This window comes from Gavia stellata, chromosome 10 (genome assembly GCF_030936135.1).
Source record: "Gavia stellata isolate bGavSte3 chromosome 10, bGavSte3.hap2, whole genome shotgun sequence".
NCBI lineage: Eukaryota > Metazoa > Chordata > Aves > Gaviiformes > Gaviidae > Gavia > Gavia stellata.
This window is the reverse complement of record NC_082603.1, coordinates 16,775,810-16,802,068: the sequence shown is the minus strand read 5'-3', so window position 1 is coordinate 16,802,068 and position 26,259 is coordinate 16,775,810. Positions and strand designations below refer to the sequence as shown.

The 26,259-nt window shown below is 40.2% G+C and overlaps 1 protein-coding gene across 1 annotated transcript in view; it reads left to right on the top strand.

Annotated features, from left to right (window-relative positions):
• Nucleotides 1–638: 638 nt before the first annotated feature.
• Nucleotides 639–26,259, top strand: part of SLC44A3 (solute carrier family 44 member 3) — a 45,183-nt gene continuing 19,562 nt past the window's right edge. The window contains exons 1-11 of the mRNA XM_059821766.1: nt 639–666; nt 2,047–2,051; nt 5,029–5,136; nt 7,654–7,796; nt 8,393–8,529; nt 9,910–10,003; nt 11,512–11,681; nt 12,248–12,337; nt 13,012–13,136; nt 14,713–14,899; nt 23,035–23,200. Coding sequence (XP_059677749.1) covers nt 639–666; nt 2,047–2,051; nt 5,029–5,136; nt 7,654–7,796; nt 8,393–8,529; nt 9,910–10,003; nt 11,512–11,681; nt 12,248–12,337; nt 13,012–13,136; nt 14,713–14,899; nt 23,035–23,200 — 1,253 coding nt within the window. The remainder of the gene's footprint in view (nt 667–2,046; nt 2,052–5,028; nt 5,137–7,653; nt 7,797–8,392; nt 8,530–9,909; nt 10,004–11,511; nt 11,682–12,247; nt 12,338–13,011; nt 13,137–14,712; nt 14,900–23,034; nt 23,201–26,259) is intronic.

Below are 26,259 nucleotides of genomic sequence, written 5' to 3'. Positions count from 1 at the left end.
ACAGAGGCATAATAGCCCACTCTGTACAGCACGAAGTTAAATGCTTTAATGATCCTTCCTGATACTGACCTTTTTGAGTCCCCTAATTGTTCTCAGAGAGCTCCTAGGCCCTGCTTTCCTTATTAACCAAGGTATTCCTTATCAACTCTAAGAAGCTGTTTAACAGCAATAGCCATTTCTCCTTTTCTTTTTCTTTACATTCATCTCAGAATCCTTTGTCTGTTGTGCCTTGCCACCATCAGGACAATCACTGAGGCACAGGCAAAACAGTGAAAGTATGTGGCAGGTCAGAAGCACATTTCAGGGTAGTCCAAACTGTCTCAGGCAGGCTCAGCAGTACAACATGCAGACTCAGTCTTCAGATTCCTTAGCTATGAACCTCAGCAAGTTGACTGAGCATACACTGTGATTTATCAAAGTGATTTGGGCAAATGTGGATGAAGTTTCTCAGACATGAGAAAAAGCAGAATGCACTTCTTTCTCCTTGTCCATTAAAGATCTTTGATCGAAATCATGTATAAGAATTTCTTTACTACTACCCAAAAAGGGGATACCATAGCATCTGCTTGTCTAATTTCATTCTTAGAAATGACTGAATAATTTATGCTGAAGTTGTCCAAAAATCTTCAGCACCTGCCATGAGAATTTTCAGACTGAATGCTTCAAGTGAGACAAGGTCATAAACACCAGGTCTTAGAGTGGAAATTGTCAGAAAACCTGACTAGCAGCTTGAACATAATAGGTGGCATTATATTCAGTCTCTGCGTGTTTCAATTCAGGATATTCCAAGTAACATAGCTACATATGGAGAATAGTGCCTGCTTGCTAAGCTACTGTACATAAGCAAGATCATTTGAGAGTCATGGAAATTATGCTCAGCTGCATCTTCTCTAATTAGGTAGAAAATGTTTGCTTTTAGGTTGACTTTTTCAGTTGTCGTGTCCTGCTATTCCAGTAATTGGGCTTTGTTCCTTGTCTGACCCAGAAAGGGATACAGATAGGGGCAGTCATCTCATTTAACCAGTCTAGCAAGGAACTGTCATGCTTTCATTTTAAGACCTTCCTCTCCCAACCCACATTCCTGTCCCAGTTTTAACCAGGTAAGTTTCTTGGTAAGAAAGTCAAGCCTTAAGTGCAGGCAGCACCACGATTCATTCTCTGTGAATAAACAGCACTCAAATAATAAGAACCTTGTGATTAAAGCAGAGGCTTGGGGCCAGGAAGCTTGAGTTTATGTCTGGTTTCCTTCTAAATATTCTGAGTGACTTTGGGAAAAACCCTTGAATCGAAACCAGAGAAAAATGCCCATGAGTTTTCATTGCTGCAGTATTTCTGTTGCTGATGCTGATAAACATGTCTGAAGATGGGTAACATGTAAAAAAGCTCTTAAAAACTACAAGTAGTCTTGAAAATGTAAATGTTAATCTCCCTTCACGTGGTTGCCCCACCACAACACACCAAGCAGGTTGATGGTTACTGTTTTAATTCTCAGTTAAATCACTGTGAGTTCCTTCGTACTCCAGAATTTTAAATATTTTTTTGCCTTTACAAGAAACATTACATACTCGAGAGAGCAATGAACACTCATAAGTGACTGTGGACCCTCATCATACTAATCTCCCAGGAAAGTGGCTGTAGTTGGGTACAAGCCTTAGATGAAGCATATTATAGAGTCAGCATCTTGTGCACGTAGACCAGGGGATTGAGACCCAAGGCTCCAACCTGGGCTTCTCACCAGAGAGAGAGAAAGAGCACAAGCCAGTGTAAACCTCTCTGGCCAAGTCATTAGTGCTCTCATAAAAGGAACAGTTCCGTAACCCAATACTTACTCTTTCTCCAGAACTCTTTTTTCTCTCATTTCTATTTCAGGTTAAACTGGATCAGTCCTACAAAATGTCAATTCTAAAACTCCCTACTGCCCCTGAGTGCTTGAACTACTCAGCTGCAGAACCAGGCTGCTTCCTGGGAAAGTGGTAAGGCAGAAAGTTTAAAATCGTTAATGGATCTTGGCAATTTGGGCACTTGCAGGATGGGACAAACAACAAGCAAGAGTTTTCAGTATTACATTTTCGATGTGGATGTTTAAATCCCTTATCCAATCTGAGCCTTTCTGCCTGGTATTCTCTTCAACTGTAACATGAAAATCCTCTTTTATGAATACTGGCTAACCATAGCATAAGCCTCTTCTCACCAATTCGAAATGCTGTATTGTAACTCTAAACAAGGAGCAGAGCACCACCTAGTGACACATGATAAAATTACTCATCTGTTACTAAATAGAATAAATCAATTATTTGATCATTTGAAATTCAGGAAAAAACCTACTACAATTAAAAGATTTAATTTACAATTTTAAAAAGATCATATTCTAAACCTGAGTTATTTGCTATGGAGTATAAGATAACTTTTCCTAGGCTAATTGAAGGAATACAAGAATTATGATTGATATCGCTTGGTATGAGGCCTTACTCCTGATTCCAGTGCTTTTCCATGAATTTCAGTTGCTTGGAATCTGGATTTTATTAAAAATATTTGTTCCACTTGCTGTTTTCCTTTATTCATAATAAGAATGTAACACAAAGCTTAAGGAGAATCATTCAAAAAGGGGCAGATCAACAATGAAAGCTAATATTAGCATGTGATGACAACAAGCCATCAAATTCTAATATCAGCCTTCATCATTGGCATTATTCTTTTAGAATGATTTTTCTTAATCACATAATGAGGTTACTCTTTCTGTCTAGGTTAAAAATTATTAATAACTTCGCTTATTTTTCTTGATATAATCAAAATATTAAATTTCTCTTGTGGAAAAAAGTTACATTTCACATGAAATTTTGCATTTGTATTTCAAGGGAAAATTACTTTTTTGCACATTTTTTTAAAGTGCAATAAAGCAAAGTGAAGGAAAAGTTATTTTCTCTATTTAGGTTCTATAGACACAAAATTACTTTTGCAACATATATTAAATTTTAGAATTTCATTCTAAATTTCACACACATTATGAAAACTCTCAACAAATTGATGAATAATGAGCATTAAAAGGTACAATGCTGATAAAGACGAGAGCTGTGAGCTGGCTGGAAATTAAATGGTTTAATAAATCCTTTGTAAGACACGGAGTTTTTAGAAATCTTTCTGTCATGTTTTCTCAGAACCACTTCTTGGGGTAAGGGGAGGTAAATTTAAATCATAATTGTACTGAGCTCTGTTAAATCAGTTCAAAAGTCAATCTGAGAAACATTGGACAAGTTAACTTTTTTGAAAAATGCATTTATTTCCAGTTAGTTTAGAAGGACTCTGAAATGCTCTGGAGCAGAGATTAATTCTTTTTTTTAAATCTCTGTTTCTGATATTACCAATTTCCATCTATGTCACTGAAGTTTCATTCTGCATTTTCACCTGAGAACTGAAATAAGTTCTTTTTTCTAAGCAAAACCAGCCTAACACTGTCTCCTGTACAAGATGCACCAGTTCTTAAACAGCTTTCCAAAATACCTTCAATTTGATTCAATTTTATTGCAGTCGCAGATGTTGTATTACTTCTTAAAGAGGACATTTTTTCCCTTGACTGTCAGGAAGGGAACAAAAATGTACTTTTAATATCTTTTCAATTTGTAATATTAATTTTCTCTAGATTATTGAGCTGAACTTAGTGAACATATAAATAAAACCACAACAGGGACAGCACTGAGAAAACAGGTTATTAAAAGTGGCTAATGATTTCTGGGTTCATTGGTCATTCAAGTTACAAGCACTGATCTAATTCACTGTGGTTATTCCCGTGCATGCAAAATTCATATGGACATCCGCGAGAGGTAATTACAGTGTAACATAACATGTCAGTGTAATGTAACTGTACAAACAACAAACAAACAAAAGCTGACTGTAAATTGATAATGCAGCCAAAACAGCCAAGCAGCTATGAGTATCAGTTGGCTTTAGACAACGAAACGGCCCACATTTTGTACTGGCAGTAACAAATCTACAGTTATTCCCGTAAATAAACTAACTAACAGGGAAAAATAAACCTCCCACTCAGGCCAGTGCCCATTTGTAACCTGGCGGGCTGTGAACGAGCTGCAGGCTCAGCCCGCCCCTCTCTCTGCGCGCTGCCCCCAAGCCCTGCCCAGCCTGCGGGGCCGGACGGAGACGGCCTCCCCGCGGCGGCGCTGCCCCGGGCCGCCCTCCGGCGCGCGGAGGGGCCGGCAGCCGCCCGGGAGCCGTCCCGTCGGCCGCAGTGCTGGGGACAGCGGTGCCCGAGCGCTGCTTGCCCCAGCCAGAGCACCCCATCCGGCTGGCCGGAGAGACTGATTGTACCAATGTAGGGCAGGCGAGCTCCGCCGGCCGCCGGCACTTGAGCTTCGGGGAGAGAAATGCCGTTTCCACCCGCAAACGCAGCTGCGCAGCGGGACCGCGGCCCGCTCGCCGTGCGGCTCCGGGAGGGGCGGTCGGGACGGGGCTGGCAGTGCCCGGCCACAGCGGCAGGAGGAGCTGCGGGAGGTGCCACCGCCCGGCCGGGGCGCTCCTCCCGGGCAGGCCCGGCCCCGGCCCCGGCCCCGGCCCCGGCCCCTAGCGAGCGTCGCTCCGCCGCGGTCGCCGAGCCGGCTGCGCCCCAGGCCCGCCTGCCGCCCCCGCGCAGCCCGGCGGCGCGGCGCGGCCCGGCCCTGCCCGGCGGGCGGGAGCATGGAGCGGCGCGGGGGCTGGCAGCAGGTGAGCGCTGGGCCGGAGCGGTGCCCGGAGCAGCGGGAGGGGCGGGGAGAGAAAGTTGGGCCCGCGGCGGTGCAGCGGGCTGCGTGTGGCGGGGGCAGGCCTGCCCCGGGCGGTGCGGGGCTGCAGGCAGGCGGTGGGGTGGCGGCGCAGCTCGCTACGGACGAGCTGCGCAGCTGTTGCCAGCAGAGAGCTACCAGGTGTTCGGCATTTTAAGTGCAAGGTTGTGCTCTTTCAGAAATCTCAGACGTTTGGAACTTGACTGTAATTTCACAGCAAGTTTGGTTTTTTTTCTTTTCTTTCTTTGTTTCATTTTAGGATTCTGGGGATAGTGTTTCTGAACTAAGGGAATGGAGACCAGTCATTTACAGAAAGTGCACAGACACTCTCTGGTTGCTCCTCTTCTTTCTTTTCTGGGCTGGTTTGGTAAGCATGCTTTTTTTCTGAAAGAAAAATCACATCCAAAGTTAAGGGGATTCTGCACAGTGGTACACTCAATCTAAACTGAAATTATCATGGGCACAAGTGTTAGGGTCCCAGGATCGCACTGCCACAGAACTGACCTTTGCGGCAGTGCAGTGCTTTATTGCAGCGTCTGTTACACAGACTTCGAAATTCTGCCCATATTCTTTAGATGCTATGTAAATGCAGGGCTGGGTTATTTAGAATTCACTTTTTTGTAAATTAGTCCAGGCTTGGATTGGGCTCTTATTTCTACTTATCTCATTCATTGTAGTCTTATTACCTTGCAACGTGTGCGACTGATGTTGTCACTATCTGTCCTGTGCTTAGAACACCATGCAAGCTTTTGGGAACAGGCTTTGGCTTATGAATGTTTTTTTCATTACATGTCTGAGGCTACTCAGGATTCTCGTGAATACACTATTAATCAGTTTTTCAATTCGATTCCTAATAACTCTTTTAATGGAAGCTAATGCAGAAGAATACATACACATTTTGAATACTGTATAAGCTGAAGCTGAACTTTGTGTACAGGATAGGTCTTATGCTTAGTGCTTTGATCAGTGGACGGAAATCCAAAAATTAAACCTGTCCAATGGTGAGATTTATGGATTTTTTTTTTGTTGTTTTCTCACACTGTTTTTATTGCTCAGTTTCTGTGAAATAGCTTATTGCATACATGCATTTGTTTTCTTTTGCTTGATCCTATTTTTTGAAAGATTAAAAATTTTTTGGTGACACTGATTTGTTCACATAGTGAAAAAAATTGAAACCACATTAGTAATTCTGTGGAAATGCATATCCCTGGCACGTATAGACACACGCCTCCAGCAGTCATACAGCCATCTATTACTTAACAATATTTATGTCTTGTATCCAGCATTCTGCACTTAAAAAGAAAGTAATTCACATGCCCACAGTGTTTGCCATACTGATGGCAATGGACCTGTAATGTCCGTCTTTAGAAGGAATGCCAGAATTTTTCTGAAAGCATATTTCAGGTTGAGTTACAATGCCAGCTCTTTTCTCCTTTTTCTTGTGAGAAAAAATTAATAATTAACAAGTATTTCCTATGTAAATAAACTGGATCTGAAAATATTTTGTTATTGTAACAAATACCACATACACAAGTAGTACGTCAGCTTCAATTGTGGAGTCTCTACAAAGATCTCCGTATGAGACGGCATTAACATGCAGTCATAATTTTAAAAAAATGTATTATTTAACTAGTTAGACTGCAAACATATAAGTGAAAGTAAGACTACATTGGGGACTGAGGAAGCATGTACTTACAGGTTTGTGTATGAGACTCAGTTTTTGCCCAGATCCCATCTTTAGTCACAAGTGTTAAAAGTAGAATAACAAATAAAGGCTCTAAACCTTAAGTAAGAAAGCAGTTGTGCTGGATCTGATATGTGCTATCTGTCTCCAGCACAGCTGGTGTTCAACAATATCCATGCAAAGTCGTCGTGGTTAATGTGGGACTGAGAAGACTTGCTGCTGCCAGCGGTTGGCATGTAGCCATAGAGCTTAGTGTATTGTCCTTGGTGTGAGTGAAATGTGGTTTACACCCCACGGGACACAGGAGACGATTGAATCACTGAGTTCTTCAATAGCTGGAGTGCTGTAAATAAGCCTTAGGGTAAAGTAGTGCTCGGGACTTCACCAGCTTCCCAGAAGAAGAACTGCTGCTTCTAGGCACTTGGAAAGGTTCTTTGCAAGGGGTGTTTTGGCCCTCATGGGGTACCTGAGCAGGGTTTAAGCTGCATTCCTAGGCAGAGTGTCTTATATGGACTAAGCGTTGCTGCTACTTGGCCAACAGATGTGCACAGCTGCCCCTGCGGTTTACAGGGAGCTGATGTGCTGGGGCTTTGATCTGACAGCAGAGCATCTAAAAGATGACTGCAGTGTCACCTAAGTCCCCAGTGTGGCTCTCTCCAGGTTTTTCACATGTGTTAAGGAATGCATGTTCCTGAAATTTCAGGTAACCTGCATTTTAATTATACTTTATGTGTTTAAAATATACCTCTGGTTAAATTCACTAGCAGCTGCAAGGGCTCAACGTTTCAGCAGCTATATTGCCCAGGTGTGTCTTGAAGGTCACTCTGAAAAACGAGAAGCAGTGAGCACATGTGAAAAATTACCATTTGAGTGACCTTGCCTAGTGACAGACTTCGGTAGAGGTAGTGTTTAGCACCTTATTACTGTTTTCCTATTATTTTAATCAGGAGCCCTATCTTTCTTCTCCTGTGATACTCTGCTTAATTTATATACTTTCAGCAACAGATGAGGTAAAGCTCTAGGGAGGCAACAGGGCTGAACTTGTCCATATGACTTGCTCCATCCTTGTGCAGAAAGGTGAATTTTAGATTTAACAGTTTGCATCCACAAGACAAAAATGCATGGGGTAAAGGGAATGTTTATTGAATGGGAAGGAAAAGCTATCGTAGCATGATTTCACATTAAAAAATATTTTAACAGATGTTTGTAACTGGCTATGCTGTGATGGCTGGTGCCACAGAAAGACTTGTGCTTGGATATGACAGCTTCGGGAACGTATGTGGTAGGAAGAATGCTCCTGTAAAAGGGGCACCACTTTCTGGACAGGACATGACTAATAAAAAGTAAGTACATCACATAATGTCTAAACAAATCAAATGTTTGAGAACTTAATAAGATACACATCTTCTAGTTGTCAATCACATACATATGTATATATATACTTGCTTATATTGAAAGGTTAAAAAAAAGGTGTGAAAATGGTGCAAAACAGTGAATGAAATTAAAAAGTTAAGATGGAATTTGAAAATATGCTACGCTGTTTTGCTTTATGCTGGCTTCTTATAAAACAAGGTCTTAAATAGGACTTCAGCCAAACCAGCAGTCATTCTATGTGGCAAATCTTTGTACTTAAGGAAGTTCCATGTTGAAGTTTCCAGTCATTCTGTTGACTTCCATGAACTAGTGCTTGTAGAATTGCATCCACCTTGGCAGCTTCTCATCCCATTTAAGAACATACAGTGAAGTATAAAAATGTAGCATGCTCTCAAATTACTTCTTAGCTTCTGACTTCAAACTCAATTTTTTTTCCATTATATGTGGGAAAAAGAGTTTCATTTGGTGTGTGGTGCTTTAAAAAGGTGGAAGGAAGGCTCAGAATTTAAACCTATAAAACCCAGAAACTTTGTTTTTTGAAAAGAGGATCTTTTTTTCTTCCTAGGTATGTGTTCTTTCTGAATTCATGCAGCCTGGAAATTCAAAGCCTCAAAATCAATTCAGTTTCCTTGTGCGTGTCTAGTTGTCCACAAGAGCAACTCAACTCTTTGGAAGACCTCCAGAGTTTTGCAAGGAATAATGGTGTGCAACAGGGAATATGAATATCTTAGTGTATCTGTAGAACAGTTGAGCAGCTTTCACTGGCTTTCACTTTGTTATTCTTCTGTTTGCTACGCTAGGGAGTAATTTCTTACTGTTAATTTCCTGAGCAGTCCATGGCAACAGAAAATAAAATGTCTTGTTTCTGCTTTATTTCAAAGCCATAGTTTCTAGAAATGTTACAGCTCTCTTATGCAAATTCAAAAGTTGTTGATTAATTCCTGCACCATGCTGAGATTATCCAGCAGAAAACTGGCTGCTGAAAATTAACTAGTGTAGTTTGGTGGGGGTGCCAGTAGGTGAGCAGAGCTCATATGCTATTCGAGAAACTTGTCCAGCTGCTTCTTTTAAATTTAATCAAAACTATGTTGGAATTATTAATTCCAGAGATACACAAGTGTTTTTATCTAGACATCAGATCCCAAAGTTTGCTATTCCACCTATAATTTTTTTTTATTTTATTCTGGTGTTCAAGATGTATATGATGACAGAAGTAGCTGTTGTGCAGAAGAGGCAGCTCCAGTTCATTCATGTCCAACATGAAAACCTGTAGCCTAACCCTTACTCCATAGGGTATGCGTAAACTGCAGACCATGTGAATATTAGTCGCTATTTTTATTGGAGGTCAGAATTCCATTCTTTTTTGTTTTGTTGTTTTGTTTGGCAAGTATTGCTATTTAAATTGACAACATTTGTTTTAATTTCATTTTGGGGTATTTTGCCATCCTCTGGTATGTACAGAAAGCTGTAAACACCTGTGATATTATATAAGTATTTTCAGTGTAACTGAATATAATAGCATGAAATTCCATCTACGCGCTAAAACTGCTTGCATGTTTATCTCCAGGGAGAGGGCAGTATTGCATTTTGAATGGCTTCAATGTATCCAGCCTTTCTTTCCCAGAAGCATTATATAATGGAGCAGAGCATTATTAGCAAAGTACCTGGTAGCATTTAGCCTACAGCCCAGGAAATGTTTAGTTTCTGTGTAGATGTATATTCTGTTCTAAATCATGAGGGACCCAGTTCTAGTGTAGCTTCTGTCATTTTAGGTTTTTCTGTTATCTTAATGAGTAAGTGTTTAGGCTGAAGTATTGCACTGTGGAGCAAATAGTGTGCCCGCCCTCCAGGAAGATCAGTAAATGGTAATTATAGTTAAGTCTAGGAGGCAAAAGATTCCACAGAGGTTGCTTTAGATTTACTCAATTAACTAATTTGTTATTTACATTCCCACTGGAATATCAGGGTGAATATGGCCTGCTAAGGGATGAAAGCAGAATTGTAAACAAAACTTAATTGATAATACATTGTTCTCTAAAACTTTAACTAATATTAAGTTACCTTTTTTTTTTTCCTTCTTAGGTTCTTGTCTTTGCATTTACAACCTGAACATTTCCAGTTACACACTAAATCCAAAGGCAGCTGAGCTGTGTCCCACACTGCCAGTTCCACCAAGGTAAGAATTACTGGGTACTTTACAACACCCTTGAGTCGAAACAGCTTCCTAAGGATTGTTACTTCCCCACGTTTTGTATTTGACTTGGTGCTTTACAGTCAGAATGGTTTTGCTTTGTTGGTTTTTTTTTTTTGTAAATGTATTCTTAGGAGTTCTCATGTATGCCTGTGAACACGGCAGTGTCCGGTCCCACAGAATGAACAAGGACTGTATTCCCTCCGTTCCTCTACCCTTCAGGGTACCTCCAAATCAGGGGAAAAGGACTCCATATGAGGAGCGACTTAACTCCTGCACCAACTTTTGCACTATCCCTCAATGCCAGGGAAGGGGAGCTGTGGTCTTGGGCCTTGCTTACTATCCTGAACCCAGAAATTTCCATCAGAATTATTTCATAGCCAGCTGGCTTGAAGCACAGGTCTGTGGGTGGCACTGTCTTTAACATTTGGCATTTGTGAGTCAAAATCCTTAAACCCATGATTTAAAATTCCACTGTGTCATGAAAATACAGCAAAGAATTGGAATTTGCATGTTTGCAGAGCTAAGTCATCTGCTCTGAACAAGAGAAAATAGAGGAAAAAAGCAAACAGAAGAGAGCAGGAGACACATAAAAACGTTACATACAGTGGATCAAAGAAAAGCATGTAAACCGATGAAAAAATATGTCATGTTTTACTTATTTCTTCAACTTGTTAGGCTTTTTTTCTGTTTGGCAAGGAACTCAGCAGTTATTAATCTTGCACAGTAATATTTCACAGTAGAAGCAAAGCTGGTCAGAGAAGTTTTTAACTGTTGATGAACAAACCTTTCTTTTTTAGGTATGAATATGCCTTTGACTGTTGTAGTGCAGCATTGCCAAAGTGGGACAATAAATATATTCAAGAAGCTGGGCAGGGAGTGCCAAATAATTTCATATGTAAATATTTGGTGGTGTTAATTGTGCCTTACAAACATTGTTTTGATGTGGCTTTTAGACTGTGTAAGTATCATAAAAACAATGCAAAGTGGTTGTAGTCTAGAATTATCTACAACAATGTAGCTTACAGCTATGTTAGCATGAGTTTAGATTTTACATAAACACATGGGAGCAAAGCAGGTGAAGCCAGGACTAGAATGGGGATAGGAGCTACATGCTAATGGTGATTGAGATAGATAGTAGTTAATTTTTTCTCCTAGCTTGATCTTGAATGGATGTTCTGGTACAGTGATATAAGCATGATTCTGCTAGGAGTTTATTTTGCCGATGAAACATAAAACTATTTGTCACAGACCACTCCCATGCCCAGTGCCTTGTTGTGTCAGATTCCATGTGCAAGGGCTCCTCCTGGGCGGGGAGGATGCCTGCCAGGTTACAGATCAGACTGGCCAGCTGTGGCTGTGAAACTGTGTTGAGCATGCTCGTAGGGTACTGCAGAGTGCTTGAAAGAGAATGGTGGAATGGATCTCTGTGAATTTGAAACTATTTGTCCAGTAAATAATATTTTTTACCATCTTTGTTTTTAACCTTCCAGTAAATCTTTTCCGTTATTTAATCGATGTGTTCCACAAAATCCTGAATGCTATTCCAAATATGTGTCTGTCTTAATAAGTATGGTTAATGAAATCGATCTTTTTCACCGAATTCTGAGTGGAATATTGGCAGGAAGAGATACTGTGATAGGACTGACTGTCCTTGCACTAGGTAAGGTTATAAATAAAAAGTGAGTAACAATATTCAATTAAAATGTGAAGTTTCAAATGTTTCTATTAACTTTATATTTTTAATTTAAAAGTGATCTTTTTCATATTTTCTGGGCAGAGTTGTTTTTAAGAAAGAGTGATTGTATTTTATCAGGAGGCATTTAATAGACTGATGAAATACAGCTCTAAGAAATACCAGATTCTGTGTTCCTTGATATGATCATATACCTCATTTCAGGGGACTAAGAAATTGTTGATGGAAAAAAAAAAATGGCATCAGCATGAACATTTTAACTTAAATCTTATACAAAATCTTATTGAAAAGCTCATAATTCCCAAGGTGAAATTATTTCAGTTATAAGTTCATTATTAGTAAGTTACCGGTAGCTGTGTGGTTTAAATGTTATAAAGGTTGCCAGCTTTACTAAATGCGGTTGCTTTTGAGACCGCTGTTTAAAAATAAAAGGCCAAATTCTGCAAGAACCTTAAATGTATCTTTAAAGTAAATAAGAGTTAAGTTAAATGGCTTGTAACACTCATAATAAACTTACTTTGTGTATTTTTCAGCCTTCTCTTTTATACTGGTTTTAGCCTTCAGATTCATTCGGACACTTCTGGTCCATACTTTGATTGCACTGGTTGTATTTGGGTTGTTATGTAAGTATATTTACCTTTTAGCATATGCTTAGTTAAATGGATCATCTCACTGAGCTGAAGGAGAGGCAGCTGAACAAACAGCTATCATTTTTCTCCATGGCCATCCTCAGTAACCTTAAGCTTACCGCAGCCATTTGCAAACTGAGCCCTGTCTGCATTTGGGTGCCAAGGTCTAGCTGTGCTGTTCCAGCTGCTGAGTGTTGGGATGATGGTGATTTTTATTTTTATATAGATTCCTGGAAACAACATTTCTTTTGGCAGATGAACGCAGTCATTAATATGCTACTGTTTCAAAGACAGTTTAGTGAAGTTTTACATTACCTGCTTTAGAAAGGGAGAACTATAGGAATGTGTCCAGCTAAAGCTTGTCATTCTATGAAAGTTAGCTTTGTATCTCCTCAATGAAATTACATGCCTGAGCTTTAGAATAACTGCAAGAAAACCAAACGTTCTGCTGTGGTTTTACCTCAGACTAACAGACCATTATGGGAATTTTCTCTGTGATCTTTGATACTGTGCCTCTCTGCTAGGCGACAGTATTCCTGAGCTGAGCTTGGGTTATGCGGAATGGCGAAAGACTCACGAGGGAGGCCAGGCAGACATCAGCCTGCCAACAGCAGTGTGCTGCAGCCTGGGGAGTGCTGCCCACCTTCACGCTGCTCTTGTTTGCTCAGTTGTCTCAGGTGTTCTCTGGTGGCTCTATTATGACTACAGGAATGATCCCAGCACTGACTTGGAAACAGAAAAGGAAAATGTAAAATTTCTACTTGGATATGCTATCTTCTCAACAATAGTTACTGTAAGTAGCATTTTACCTTAAGCAATGGCAGAGGCTGTAACTTGAAAACGTGAACTGTAGTGGTTCTGCAACAGTAAAAATAATTCTTCACTCATTTCAAATTTGAAGATGAGAATCAATTATAAGATCTGCTTACACTCATTTAAATAGTTTTATAGCTTCTTTGTGAAATTTGTTTGTCAGCACAGGGCTCTGCCACACTTCAACCCTGTACAAATAGTGTTAGCACTGGTTTTCTAGAAATGCAAGAATTGTGTTCCATCGCCATTTTTCTCTGCATCAGCTAACTGGAGAGTCATGCTGAGCAAACAGAGGGGCACTGGCTCGATACGAATGTGAGATCTGTGGATTCAGCCTACCCTGTCAGTAGGAGAAAGGGGTGTCAGCTCTTTTAGACAATGAAAGGGGTAGTGAAGCACAGGCAGCGGTGTCTCGATGTAAAGTTATGGGGTTAAATTCTGCTTTTCTCTCATTGATCTTGTTTTCCAACAGAAAATCTGAGTGTGGCTTGCAACTGTTAAAGTGATTTTTTCACTCTGATGTTGCAATGTTAAAGGAATCATTGCTCAATATGAGTGTACAGACAATTTGTACTTCATGAGACATTTGTCAAAGTGATTGTTCTTCTGTTTTCTTAAAGCAGAGTAGGATCCATAGACTGGAATTCACCAGAAATGGACAGTCTAACGGTTTACCGTTGCAAATATAAATGTGTCACAGATCAGATTTTTTTTAATATCTTCTGTGAGTTATGACCTTTTTACTTCTGTTGATACTAAAGGGGTAAGAAAAGGTTCCTTTGTATGTATGTATGTTCCAGTACAACTGACTGTCGTTTGTAGAACTGTGGGAACATCCACTGCTGCAGGTTATGTTTCTCTTCAGAGCTGATGGCTTCTTTCTAGAGCAGGCAAGAAATCTAGTGAAGCAGCTGCCGCTGGTTGCATTTATTTTTTTATAGATTCCAACCTCTCTCTTAATCGCTGTTCATAGAACTGCAACATTGTGGCATTTTTGACTCAAGGTTTTGTTGGTGGTGGTGTTTTTTACTTTGGGAAAAAAATAATTTATTTAAATTAGGTTTCATTTTATGTCTGCTTTGCTTCCATACATACACATCTCTCAAATTAGTTTGGTTGTGCTACTGTCCTTTCTGTAGAAAAGGACTGGTCCTCCTACCATTGTGAACAGTGGCAGGCTGACCTGAGTAGGAAGAAAGTTTAAATGTTCATGACATACAGGGTACGTGAAAGCAATGTATAGCATGTAATGTACATTTGTGTTTGCTGTAAAGCAAAACAGACTGTTTCCATTGGGTGAATTACAGTTTTATGAATCCTGTTTTGTTTTAAAGAAACAGTAGTAAATGATTTCAGAAAATCAGGTTTTAATCCACAGGCTCTTTGAAGATATAGGCAGTGCCTCAGAAAGCTTTTCCAGTGCGCCGTAGGTTCGTGTAAAATGCCTTGCTGTCATGTATTTGTGAAATTTGTACTGCCTGATCCCACATTTGACAACTCTGATACTTTTCTTAAGGAAAAAAAACAGTAATTTGTCTTTTTATTTCCTGTAACAGGTTGTTCTGCTTTCCCTTATACTTGTACTAAGAAAGAGGCTCCAGTTCACTGTACAGCTCTTTCGGATTGTTGGTAAAATCCTTGGCAGAATTCCTTTCCTCATGTTCCAACCACTCTGGACCTTTCTGATTCTCATTATATTCTGGGTATTTTGGGTTGCTGTACTACTTAGCTTAGGAACTGCAGGTAATTATATGCTTTCCACGCTTTTGGATGAATGCTATCTATTTCCCAAGTTCACTTCTTAAATATGGAACCTCCTGGTGTTAGTGTACAAAATGTGGGCTAGCGTTGTTACACAGTGGTATTATGCTTTCCTTTTTTAATTTTTTCCCTGCTTGTTGGAGTATTCAGCGTTGCCATAGTTCTGTGAGTCATAGCACTACAGAAGAGATATTTTTGCTCCTATATGTGGACTTTAGTTTTGTTCTTTCTCAATTACTTAATTTATTATAAGATTGTGGTAGCTACAGTATATGTTTGATGTTTTTAAATAAAGAAAGTAACAGGAGGGAGGAGACAGCTTTTATTGCAATTGTTAGAAAATGAGAATGTTAATCTTCTCTGACTATAAACAATTTCCAATTGTCATGGAGGCAGAACATTGTTTCTGAGCAGTAGTTTAGTGACAACTGCTATCATTATTCAGACTGGTACAACAGTATTTGGATTAATCCAGAGGTTCTTGCAGCTGTAGGGGAGGTGCTCTGTAGAAATAGTCAATCACTATGAAAGACCTGCAAGAACAGATTTTGAGTATCGAAGTGGTATTACTGATAAGACATGCCATGATAAGATCTGTCACTGATTGAACCGGGGTAATTTGGATGCTGTCCCTTGGCCCAGCATCACGCCATCCAAGGGAGAGGGAGGTTGTTCTTCCGTGCAATGTCACCCAAAGAAGGGAAGCTAAACTCTTGTGTAGCTCTGGGGATAACTCCTCATCCAGGCATCAGTCTTTGTACATACAGAATCACTAAGGTTGGAAAAGACCTGTAAGATCATCAAGTCCAACCATCAACCAAAAAAAACCCCACCACCATGCCCATTAAGCCACGTCCCACAAAGTGTTATGATTTGGGTGTTGGGGTTTTTTTTCATTTTAAATTTCTAGGACCACTGCTAGGAGTCAGTTGTCCTATGGGTTGGAGCTGATGCAGAATTGGTGTGGATAGAGACAGTTGTTTGTCATTCCTATATGGGTTTTCTATTTTCTGTATCTTGGCAGTCATTTCTGCGTGGAAAACCAAACGCAGCCTAGCTCTTCAAATGCTGATGTGTTACCATTTTATCTTGTGTTTCCACCACCCCTTGAGATGGTGGCTGCCGTAACTCTGTACAGGCTTACAGATCCCTGCTAGGCCAGAAAATCCTCTAACCTTTCTGTGGCTGAGCCCATTTGGCAAAACTGACAGTATTCCCCACCTCCATGGATCAGGTACTTCACTCCTCTTCCATCACAACTGCTTCCATCTCAGTCTCACCCTGTTAATTCTGGCTCTATACAAGACCCAGTTTGCTTGTAACATGAGAATCTGTCTGTCTGAGTCCATGCTGGCATTGCAAATCACTCACCCGTTGCTTAGGCCAGACTAGGTTCTGTTTCCCTCCAGCTTTCATTGGAGAGTCATGCAGGTTTGCAAGGGTGTCTCTGCTTCTGCTGCCTTTCCCCCAGTAGCTCATGTCTGTCAGAAATGGCTACTTGAAGCACTTGTGTGGCTGATAACCTGCTTCTCCTGCAAAATGGTCAGACCTAGCAAGGCCAAATGTCCAACCTGCAGTCTCTTTGTGAGTTATTTCTGGCTGACTAAATAGCCAAGCAGATTCTCTTTGCTTTAAGTGTCATGGATATTCCTTCTCCACACTCCTCTGAGTTGGATTTTCCCTTTACAGAGGCAGCGTTACCTGCTAGACACAGCTTTGTGTGGTTGTTAGCTTTCTGCAAAAATCATCCCGTTTATGCACGTAGCAGCCAGGCAGCAGTAATTTTGAAAGTGGCCTTGTGGGGTACCTTATCACTGGTTCAGACCAGTCCTTTATAGAAAGGAGCGTCTCCTGAGCTATCGACCAACTGTTCATTTCATGCACCTGCTTGGATCAGATGCAATTTAAGGTAAACATGACCTAGAGTAAATCTAGTAGCAGGTAAATAAAATTAATGATAACACACAGATTTGCTAAATAAATAATTAACAAGAACTATTAGAGGAAATATTACATCCTCGATGTTAAACTGAGCTGGCCTATTACCCACAGGAATATTCACTGGTAGTCTTAATATGTACACATAAGGGTGTGAAGCTTACCCCTGTTAAATCTAAATTTAGAAAATGCCAGCTGAATCTGTTGTATTCAAAAGCTTTTCGAAATGCAGCAATCATTAGAAGAGCCAGGTATTTCCTGGATGCTTTTACAGACTTTGCAGCAAAGTAGTGACTTGTGCACTATATCTGAAAGCAAATTCCACATGTATTCACAGGGAAATAAAACCCAATGAAAACTGCCTTTGAGAGGCTTTTTATGCTTTTTCCATGTTGTGCCATTTTCTTTCATTGGTTATATTCTCTGTTTCCTGCTAGACATTTCCATTCAACCTTTTTTTTTGCCTGCTTGGAGAGTAGGATTCAAACAGTTTATGACTTGCTGTTTCGTTCACAGTGCAGCACACATCTCAAAGTATTCTATTTTTTGTCTTCTCCCTAGCATAAGAGGAATGCTGATGTTTCCAGCAAGTGATAGGAACAGTACAGTACAGAAGGCAGCATAATCTTGCTGCACAGTGGAGCAATGTTAAAGTTCCTAGGACGCTCTCACTGTTGAAAGAATTGACTTTTTGCAGATGTAGCGTAAGAAGGGGAGGCCATTTCCCGGCACTTAACTGTCAATATATTGCTCATTTGGGGAATCTAGTAAAACACATGTTTTGACTGAGATCTTCTGCCAGGATATTTTTAGTGTAGATGTCAATCCTTGTAAGATTTTTCTGTTAACAGCTTGTTAATATTTAGAAGAGAATGTGCTTTTGATAAATAATCCAAACCAATTCTAAGTTACAGCCTAAGCAAGAATGCGGATGGAAAAATGCCACTCTACATACTTGATTATTTTTCGGGTTAAAACTCGATTCTATTGATTTTATCATTTGTATTTGTAATTATTCTTTTTGTTAAGCTGTCTGCGTTAAACGGTGGCTGTTGCTACCCAACAAGTGTAAACGGAGTTCTTGGCAAAGTGCAGGGGCTGAGGGGTTCCCGTAAGCAGCGTGTGAATGCGCTGCAGCAGCCTCAGCGCCCGCTAGGTGCCGGTACAGTCAGGTGAGAAGGTTTCTCCGGCAGCTGCTCACTTGTTTACAGCCGCTCTCATTACGGAGTAACTCCTCCTGAGAGGAGTTCGAAGACAACAAAGGCAATTTTAGGCTTTTAATGATCTGGGGAGGTAGTGAAGGATTGTTTTATCCAGCTTTCAGGTTGAGGAGATTTGTCGAAGTGACACAGGAGGTCGGTGTCAGCAAGTTTGCCTTGTTTGTGTCAGCAAGAAGTAAGATAGTTGTTCGGGTTTCCAGTCCCCACCTTCTCAACTCTATCTCAGATTTGTTTTGTAGTTCAAAACTTGGACAAATGAATAGTAGACTAGATTTGGCATTGAGAATGTTCCTTTAGATTTCACTTCAAATTTTCAGCCCAAATACGAGTCATCTGAAACGCTGCCTGTTAAAGCAGCTCACAGTAAGGTAGCTTGTTGGGGGTTGTTTCGCTGTTCTAGGATGACTAGTATTTACACATCCTGTAAAAAGAAATAAATATGGTACTGTATGGTTAATAATGCATTGGCAGAACAGCTTTGTATTTTCTACTAGTTTTCTACAATTGCCCTGTAAATGGAAGACATTTCTTTTGCTTTTTGAGTTTTGGGGACTTTTTGCAACAGCTGAGAGTACTGCTCTGAAGATCTCCCAAGATATGCTCTCTTTGAGCAATTTGTTTTATCCGTTGACAAATAGTTACCTAGCCAAGATTCAGTTGTAAAATACAGCTGGTGGTTTTCTTGGTTTTGACACTTGGACTTTTTATTCTCACAAATATATTTGCTGGGGCTAGGCAGACTTTATTTTAAACGCAAATACACCAAGAAAGCTGAAAAAAATGAAACATTTACAAAGACATAAGGTTTTTGTCTAATACAGAGAGATGGGCAATTGAAATTGGCTTGCTGCTGTGGTGCACCTGTTCTTAATATTTTCCTTGAATCTTCACTGGTTATATAACATTTATAGTATCCCTGCATCTTACAGCTCTGGAGCACTTGATCCTCACTTCAGCTGTGGTGCACCTGATCGTTATGCGACCACACAGGCACCTTATTTACATCCCCTCCAAAAGTTAGTGTTATTCTGAGAAAAGACTAACTTCTTGGGAGCTATAGAAAACTATAGCCCACACTTGGAAAGGTATTTCTGCACATGACTAACTTGAAACACATGGATAATCCTATTAAAATCGGTGGGACTACTTATGCATTTTAAAGTAGGCACCTGCTTAAGTATCTTGGTAATTCAGAATCTGTAAGAGCAGCAGAGACTGACTGAATTCCAAACATAGAAAAGTAGGAGAAATGCCAGACTCCATGAGACTTGAGACAGCCCGAACAGTGGCACCAGTTAGAACCATTAGCTGGCTAGGAATGGAATTCAGCTGTGCTTTGGAAAAGCTGATATGTCTTAGGGTCATTGAGTCTTACTGTTTACTAATTTGTGTGGCATTTCGCCGCAGAAGTGAAGTGGCCATGTGGCATAGCAAAGCATGTCTTTCAACTTTCCAGCATGCAGGAGCTGTGAAGTCCACATGGCATAAATACTATGCATGTAATGTAGGAGGAGAAGGCGGTGTGAGATTTGTGTGTAATGAAGGTGCATCCTACAGGCAAGTGAGCAATAAAACTGCCATATGAAGCTGTGCAGTAGCAAAACTAGCAATAAAAATGTATTTTCTGCAGGGACCTTGACATTCCAATTACGGTCAGCTAGCTTAGCTGTAAATACCACTACATGGAAAAAAGCTAAACAAAATAACACAATAAATTCGGTTACAGGAAGCATGAAGATTCAGTGTGTGATGCCAGAACCTTTCCTCACTCAGCAGTGGGAAGGGCACGTCATATTTTCATGTTAACAGGAACTGATAAACAGGCTCTCAGTATTTTCTGGTCAGTGGTTCTTTGTTTCTGATAAGGAAATTGCTGAGCTAGACTTCCTAGGAATTTTCGTCCCTTGCAACAGCCTACTGCTCCAGGCATCAGCAAAACCTTGCAGCAGCAGTTGCCAAATAAGAGCATCTGACATAAGTCTGAAAGTACCAAAATGTAGCTAATAATAACTGCATGCGCACACTGACTTTAGTATCATTGCATCACTGTGCTGACTGACATAATGGCTCAGCACTGGGCTGCAGATGGGGAAACTCTTCTGAATTCTGCTGCAAACACTTGTGCCTGTTTGCATTGTTAACAACACTTCTTTGAAGTATTTGCAGCAGATCAACATTTGTACTGATCAGAGGTTTTCAGATTTGGTGATTCAGCTGTAGTATCTTCGGTTCTTTACTGACTTCTTAATGTTATCACTAAGAATGTATAGCACACCAGAAAGATTCGTGATTATATAGTTGGAGAAAAATATTCTCTTGACAAATTAAACCATATTTCAAGGCTTTGTTGAGAAAGTTTAGCTTGTGTGAACAGATATATCACAGTGGGGTGATGAGGAAAATGGCATATACTTTTCTCAAGAGGGTATCTAGGATAGCTTTAAAGTTTATCTGTGCTACTAAGACTGACATAGGAAAAATAGCATTGTATGTAATTCTGTTGACAAAATTATGCATGCACGGTAGGCCCACAAAACAGGGAATTAGTCAGACACTGATGTTTACGTTGGTTAACAGATTTCTGTGAAGTAACGAGAACAGTTTACCATATCTAGACAGTAAAGTGATCAATGTTGAACTCGCAGGTGGATGTGCCTGATTTCTATGCAGCAGAGCACAGCGCTGTGCACGTGCACATGTGTAAGGTTGGCCAGGAAAGACAAAGCTATTACTGTTGTTACTGCAGGTGGTTATTTCAGTAGCCTGGTAAAAAGCAAGCAGAATTAGTTTACCATACATTTGTCAGTCTTCATGACAAAACTGCAGAAGCAAAGCCTGAAATGTGCCTTTTTTTGGAAAAGAAATGTTCAGGTGGATTGTGCGGTGGAAAATGTGCTTAATTCTGCTACGAAATGGCATAATGTCTTTGCATAAAAATGGGGAGGTAGGAGACCTTCTTGTATCTCATTGACCTATCATTTGCATAAGTTCCCTCGGTAAGGCTATGGTTAATGAGCATGTTTGGCTAGTTGTGTGTGCTGCAGGAAAACTGCAGAACCTCTGAAAGAAGTAAGGGAGATGAAAAGTTCCTTGAATTCAGAACAAGAAGGAATGGTGTAGCACACAGCTTATTTTAATGTTCCAAAGTAAATGCATCTATCCTCAAAAATACCCCTTAAAAAAAAAAAAGCTTTTGCATCCAAACTTAAAACCAGGAAGGCAGGGGATGGGGAAGAATGGCTGAGAGTTTGTGAGAAGAGATCTGAGTAGTAGCTTTTTCACTTTTTCAAGTATCTTGCATTTCACAGGCTTAAAATATATTTGAAGATAATGGAAGCAACTGTATTTGTGTGAATGACCAACCATACAGCACTGCAAAGAGCTTGCCTGTTTAGCTAAAATTTATAACCTTTCAGAAAATAAAATATCTAGAACATATGTCTTTGTTTATGCACCCATTTAGCATTTTTTGATCCTTTCAAAGGACTTTAAAATAATTTTGCAGTGCTACTATGGGGTAGGTGACTATTCTTCATAATTTACAGACAAACAGACCTTGGTTCTGAAGACTTATAAAGCTTGTCTAAACCTGGTGGTATTGCTGAAAACAAATCTTTATTGTTTCTGCTTTTAGCTATTCTTGAGTATGAACTCTGTGGCTGTGGAAAGAATAGGACAGAAATTAGGTCAACTGTTTCATAGATAGCTTTGTATCTGTGGTAGTTTTGAACTTGAAGGTGGTGTGCTGTCCTGTGGGAGAACATAGAATCATAGAATCATTTCGGTTGGAGAAGATCTTTTAAGATCATTGAGTCTAACCATAAACCTAACACGGACAAGTCCACCAAATCAATACATGAAGTATTAAAGCTTAAGTTGTAATGCTGTTCTAGCAATAATAGACAACTCTGTGTCTCGCTTTGTTATTTCTTTCATGGAGTTAGAATAAGAAACTGCTCACCTCCAGAGATTGTTTTATTCTGTGAACATGTTTATCTTTAAGGTTAATAGACTTAAGGCTTGGTAAACTAAAAAAAGAGCAGGTTATGGACCTAGAGACCTTTCACTAGGAACAAATGTCCCAGTGCCGTTATCCCGACTAGACTTCAGAGTCAAGTGTCATAAATAGGATTGCATAGAGAAAGGTCTGATTGCTAAGTTATCCGAGTTACCCCCACCTTTTGTGAAAAGCTATCTGTTGAATATGGAATAAATTCTTTGTTATTAACAGAAGTGGAGGGAATTTTTTTTTTTTAGCTTCAATAAGTGAATTTGTCAATGTTCCTGAATACAGTAGTAACACCGGAGCATATACTACCATACAGATGTTTGCTTTTTTTTTATTATTTTTTGTTTGGAGAGGCCATCTTTATGTGCTTGTATTTTGCACAAAGATTGCAAAGTATAGAGAACAGAAAACTAGTTGCCATGGTTCTAATTAGTAATAGTAATTAAAATAATTATTCTGTTTTGTTGCAATGGTATGTTACGCATCCTTAATATTTTTGTGCAGTCTTTCTCTATTGCTTCATACAGAAAAAAATCTAAAGCATTTCATAACTGACCATGAGTTTATTTCAAATTTGAATGAAGAAGATTAAGATTTCATTTACTTCTGAAGCATTTGATTTCTCAAATCTTAAGTAATGTTTTCTCAGAAATCTTTACTAACTCGTAGCTGTCCTCTTGACTTTATTGGCAGCTGTATCTCAATCCCTACTTAAACTCAAGCTTTTGCTTTTTGTAAGATTTTATTTTTCAAAATTCTATTTTGATTACAAAATGTTGGCTCTTGGACTTTGTTAGAATGGATAGAATTAAATAGCACCTGAATTTATTTTTTTTAATAATTTTATTGAAGAAAAGTTAAGAAAAAGGGTACAGAAGCACTTACATGTACTTTTTTTTTTTTCTTGTCTGGTGTGTTATAATAATACAGTGGTGTAATCCCAACTCCAGGTACTGCACAGACTACTTCAGAAGGACAAGTAGAATACCGAGCTCTGTCTGGAATTTGCTACATGGCATGGTATCATTTCATTGGCCTTATCTGGACTAGTGAATTCATTCTTGCCTGTCAGCAAATGGTGATTGCTGGGGCAGTGGTTACTTGTTACTTCAACAGGTGAGTGCAGAATTGCTCCCGTATAATTTTGGGGCTTTTCCAGCATTTACATTCAATCTTTTTCTGGGCAAAATATCTCAGATAGACTGCAATTTATGTCAGTATCTTGGAATGCAATTTAATATAAAATAATGTTGCTTGTTGCAAGAGCTTAAGTAAGATTTTACAATGTGTATGATATTAATGTGACTCACCCCTACCACTGGAGTTACCGAGCCAGATTGAGCCTTGGTACAAGCCAATAGAGCCTAATTGACTCTGGTGAAATTGCCATTCAGAAGGCACAGACTGCATTTGACCCTTTTCCAGGAGACTGCATTAGCTCCAAATGGAGATGCAATACATAGCTCCTTGGTAATTTCATGTATTCATAGGCAGTTTGACCTCTTCCTAAGTGTTCATCCCTGCTCTGGGTTTCGCTTTGTTCTGACTGCATAAATGCCTAGTCTGCTACTCTTTTTTTCATTCTGTGCAGATATTTTCAGTGAACTGTAAATGCTTTAACAGCACTGTTCAGAATTTAGAAAAGTATAAACAAACTTTCTTGAATTTTATACAACCCTGAAATGTAAATGTGGAGGAAATGAGGAAAAATCTTTACTTTTCATGATTTATACTGGTTGTTTAGACTTGTATTAATGTAAAATGAAATTAAATTGATTGCATGCGCTGGAGTGGTGTTATCCTGTCATTGTGGGGGAAGATTTAAATCTCACAGTACATTGATGAGCTTTTTGACAGTGAGGAGAGTAGTATCCTGAAAACATTTTTCCTGATGAGTATTTTATGAGTTCTCTCGCCCTCATTGCTCTGTTCCTCTGCGCCCAATGATGAGATTTTCTGACCTTTGAAAAACTCTGACATTTTAAGGCATTTCTTCATTTTATATTAGAGGAACACGGTGATAATCTCAATTTGTTGGAAAATTAGCCCTTGAGGAAGGTGACCTGAGAGCGAGTCAGGGAGTCTGGCAGGAAAGGGACCAGGGACCCTGGAGCGCTGGCCACAGCTGCCCGGGCCTGTTGGGCTCGGGCGGCTGGGAAGGGAGGCTTTGGGCTTCTCCCAAACCTAGGTAGCAGGTTTCTGTCGATGGTCTCTAGAACGTATCCCTGGTGTTTCAGTTGCTGATAGAAAGGCCTCCTGCTGAAAGGTTTCCAAATGGTCCGGTCCCCTCTGCCCAGCAGAGACAGCAGCACAGGCCTCGCTTGCAGGAGCGACTCTGTAAGGATTTCCCGCGGCAGCCAACAGCGTCTCTGCTCCAGCCAAAGCAGCAAAGCTGGAAGACCTGGTAACAGGCAGTGCCCACCATTGTTTTAAGCGATGTTTTGTCATCCCATCCAAAAGCCAAGGCAGGGCAGTGTTTAACACTTGTATCGGGAGCCTGTCTCTGCTAGGATTCTCTCTGCAGCCAACAGCCTCGCCACTGAACTGGTGCTAGCAAAAGAGCAGACAAAACCTAAAATGCTGCTTTTTAAAAGGTTGAGATCTGTAGAGTGACAGTCTCACACTGCTATTTTACATGCCGTGATAGGACCTGAAAAGGGAGGAACTCGCATTTCTTCTGTCATCTCCTTTTTCCTATTGAAGCTCTAAACGCAAGTAACTAGCATGGCTGTGGTTCTGTGGGTAATGGGCTGCTGGTTTCTTCTAAGCAGATTTATGTACCTCAAGCTTTAGCAATTGATTCAGCTTTAGCAGCTGAATGCTGAGGCACTAAGGGTTCATTTAAATTGGCTTTCTTGAGAAAGCACAGGAAAGAAAAGCAGCTTTGCTGACTGACTTGGTTGTGTGCTGCAGTGCATTTTGGTACAATACACCATCTAAATCCCCAAGGCAAAGACACTGTCCATATCTTCTTCACACAGAGCAGGGAAGCACCTGTAGTGACCGCTGTGATGACATTTACTGCTCTGTTAGCGTCTTCCGCTTTCCAGCTATTTTTTACTGCTGCAGGAACTGGCCACAGAGTACAGAAGGTTCCTGCACCCGATTGTATTGAAATAATTTTGTACATTTACTGTCGAGCCCTCCTCTTGCTTGCCAGGTGACATGTACTGTGTTGAGAGAGTTGTGCTTGGAAGGGGAAATGCAATATTTCTTTGGTGGTGGTCCCTCTTCCTGGCCTTTAGGCTGTCAGCGCAGATCTGCAGAGACGCAGAGTAGTGCAAAAATGGGGGGAGCATGGTTAGCTGCAAGAGCAGTCGCACCATCAAGGGCAAGGGTTATCTCAAGCTGTTCCAGCAATTCTGAGCTTGTCTGCTGTGTGTTTTTAATGTATTCCCTGGGGCAGCATCATAAAGGCATGTCACAAGAGTTTGTTTATGATACCTCACAGAGAGGCTTTCTTCTTGGTTTGTAAGTGCTCCGAGGAAATGGCACGGCCTTTCCCTGCGGAAATCTCCTTCCACAGCACATACAGCAATGTGCTGCGTGGCCAACAGCCACGGTGGAGTTGCAAATGAGGAGGGCAGGGGGTCATTTTAGTTGGATTAGCTTTACAGGTGACATATGTTTGACCTGTAGTACCACCACTGAAAATGGATTTTGCCTTCTTTTATTTCAGATGAAACAGGAATACGTGAAAGATCTTATTAATGTAATAAAATAAATATAATTTTTTTGCTTAATGATTACTTTTTATGACTTGTGAAAAGGGCTCAGTCTTTTAAAAAAACTGTCTTTGTTACTATTGGTGTTTTACATAAGGTTTTATTTTCATCTTAGTGTGCTTAGGTGTTATGTGCATATTTACCTTTTCAGTGAGATGAGGCTTTTCCCCTCTCTGGCATTAAAGGAAGGTGGTACGGTAACTTGACCCATGTCGCAGGCCTCACGGTCCTGTCCATGTCTGAGCTTATTCAGTAACTCCAATGCATGTATATCACTGCACAGGGTTGAAATTAAGGAAGTATATAAGTGTTTGCAGGATTGGGGTTTTCCACCTGACTCTTAAGGTGTTCAGCACCACAACTTCCAATAGATTCAGTGAGAGGTGAAATACGTACATCTCCCAGTAAGTCAAAAATCTAGGTTTATGGGTTTGTACCGAAGTCGTTGAG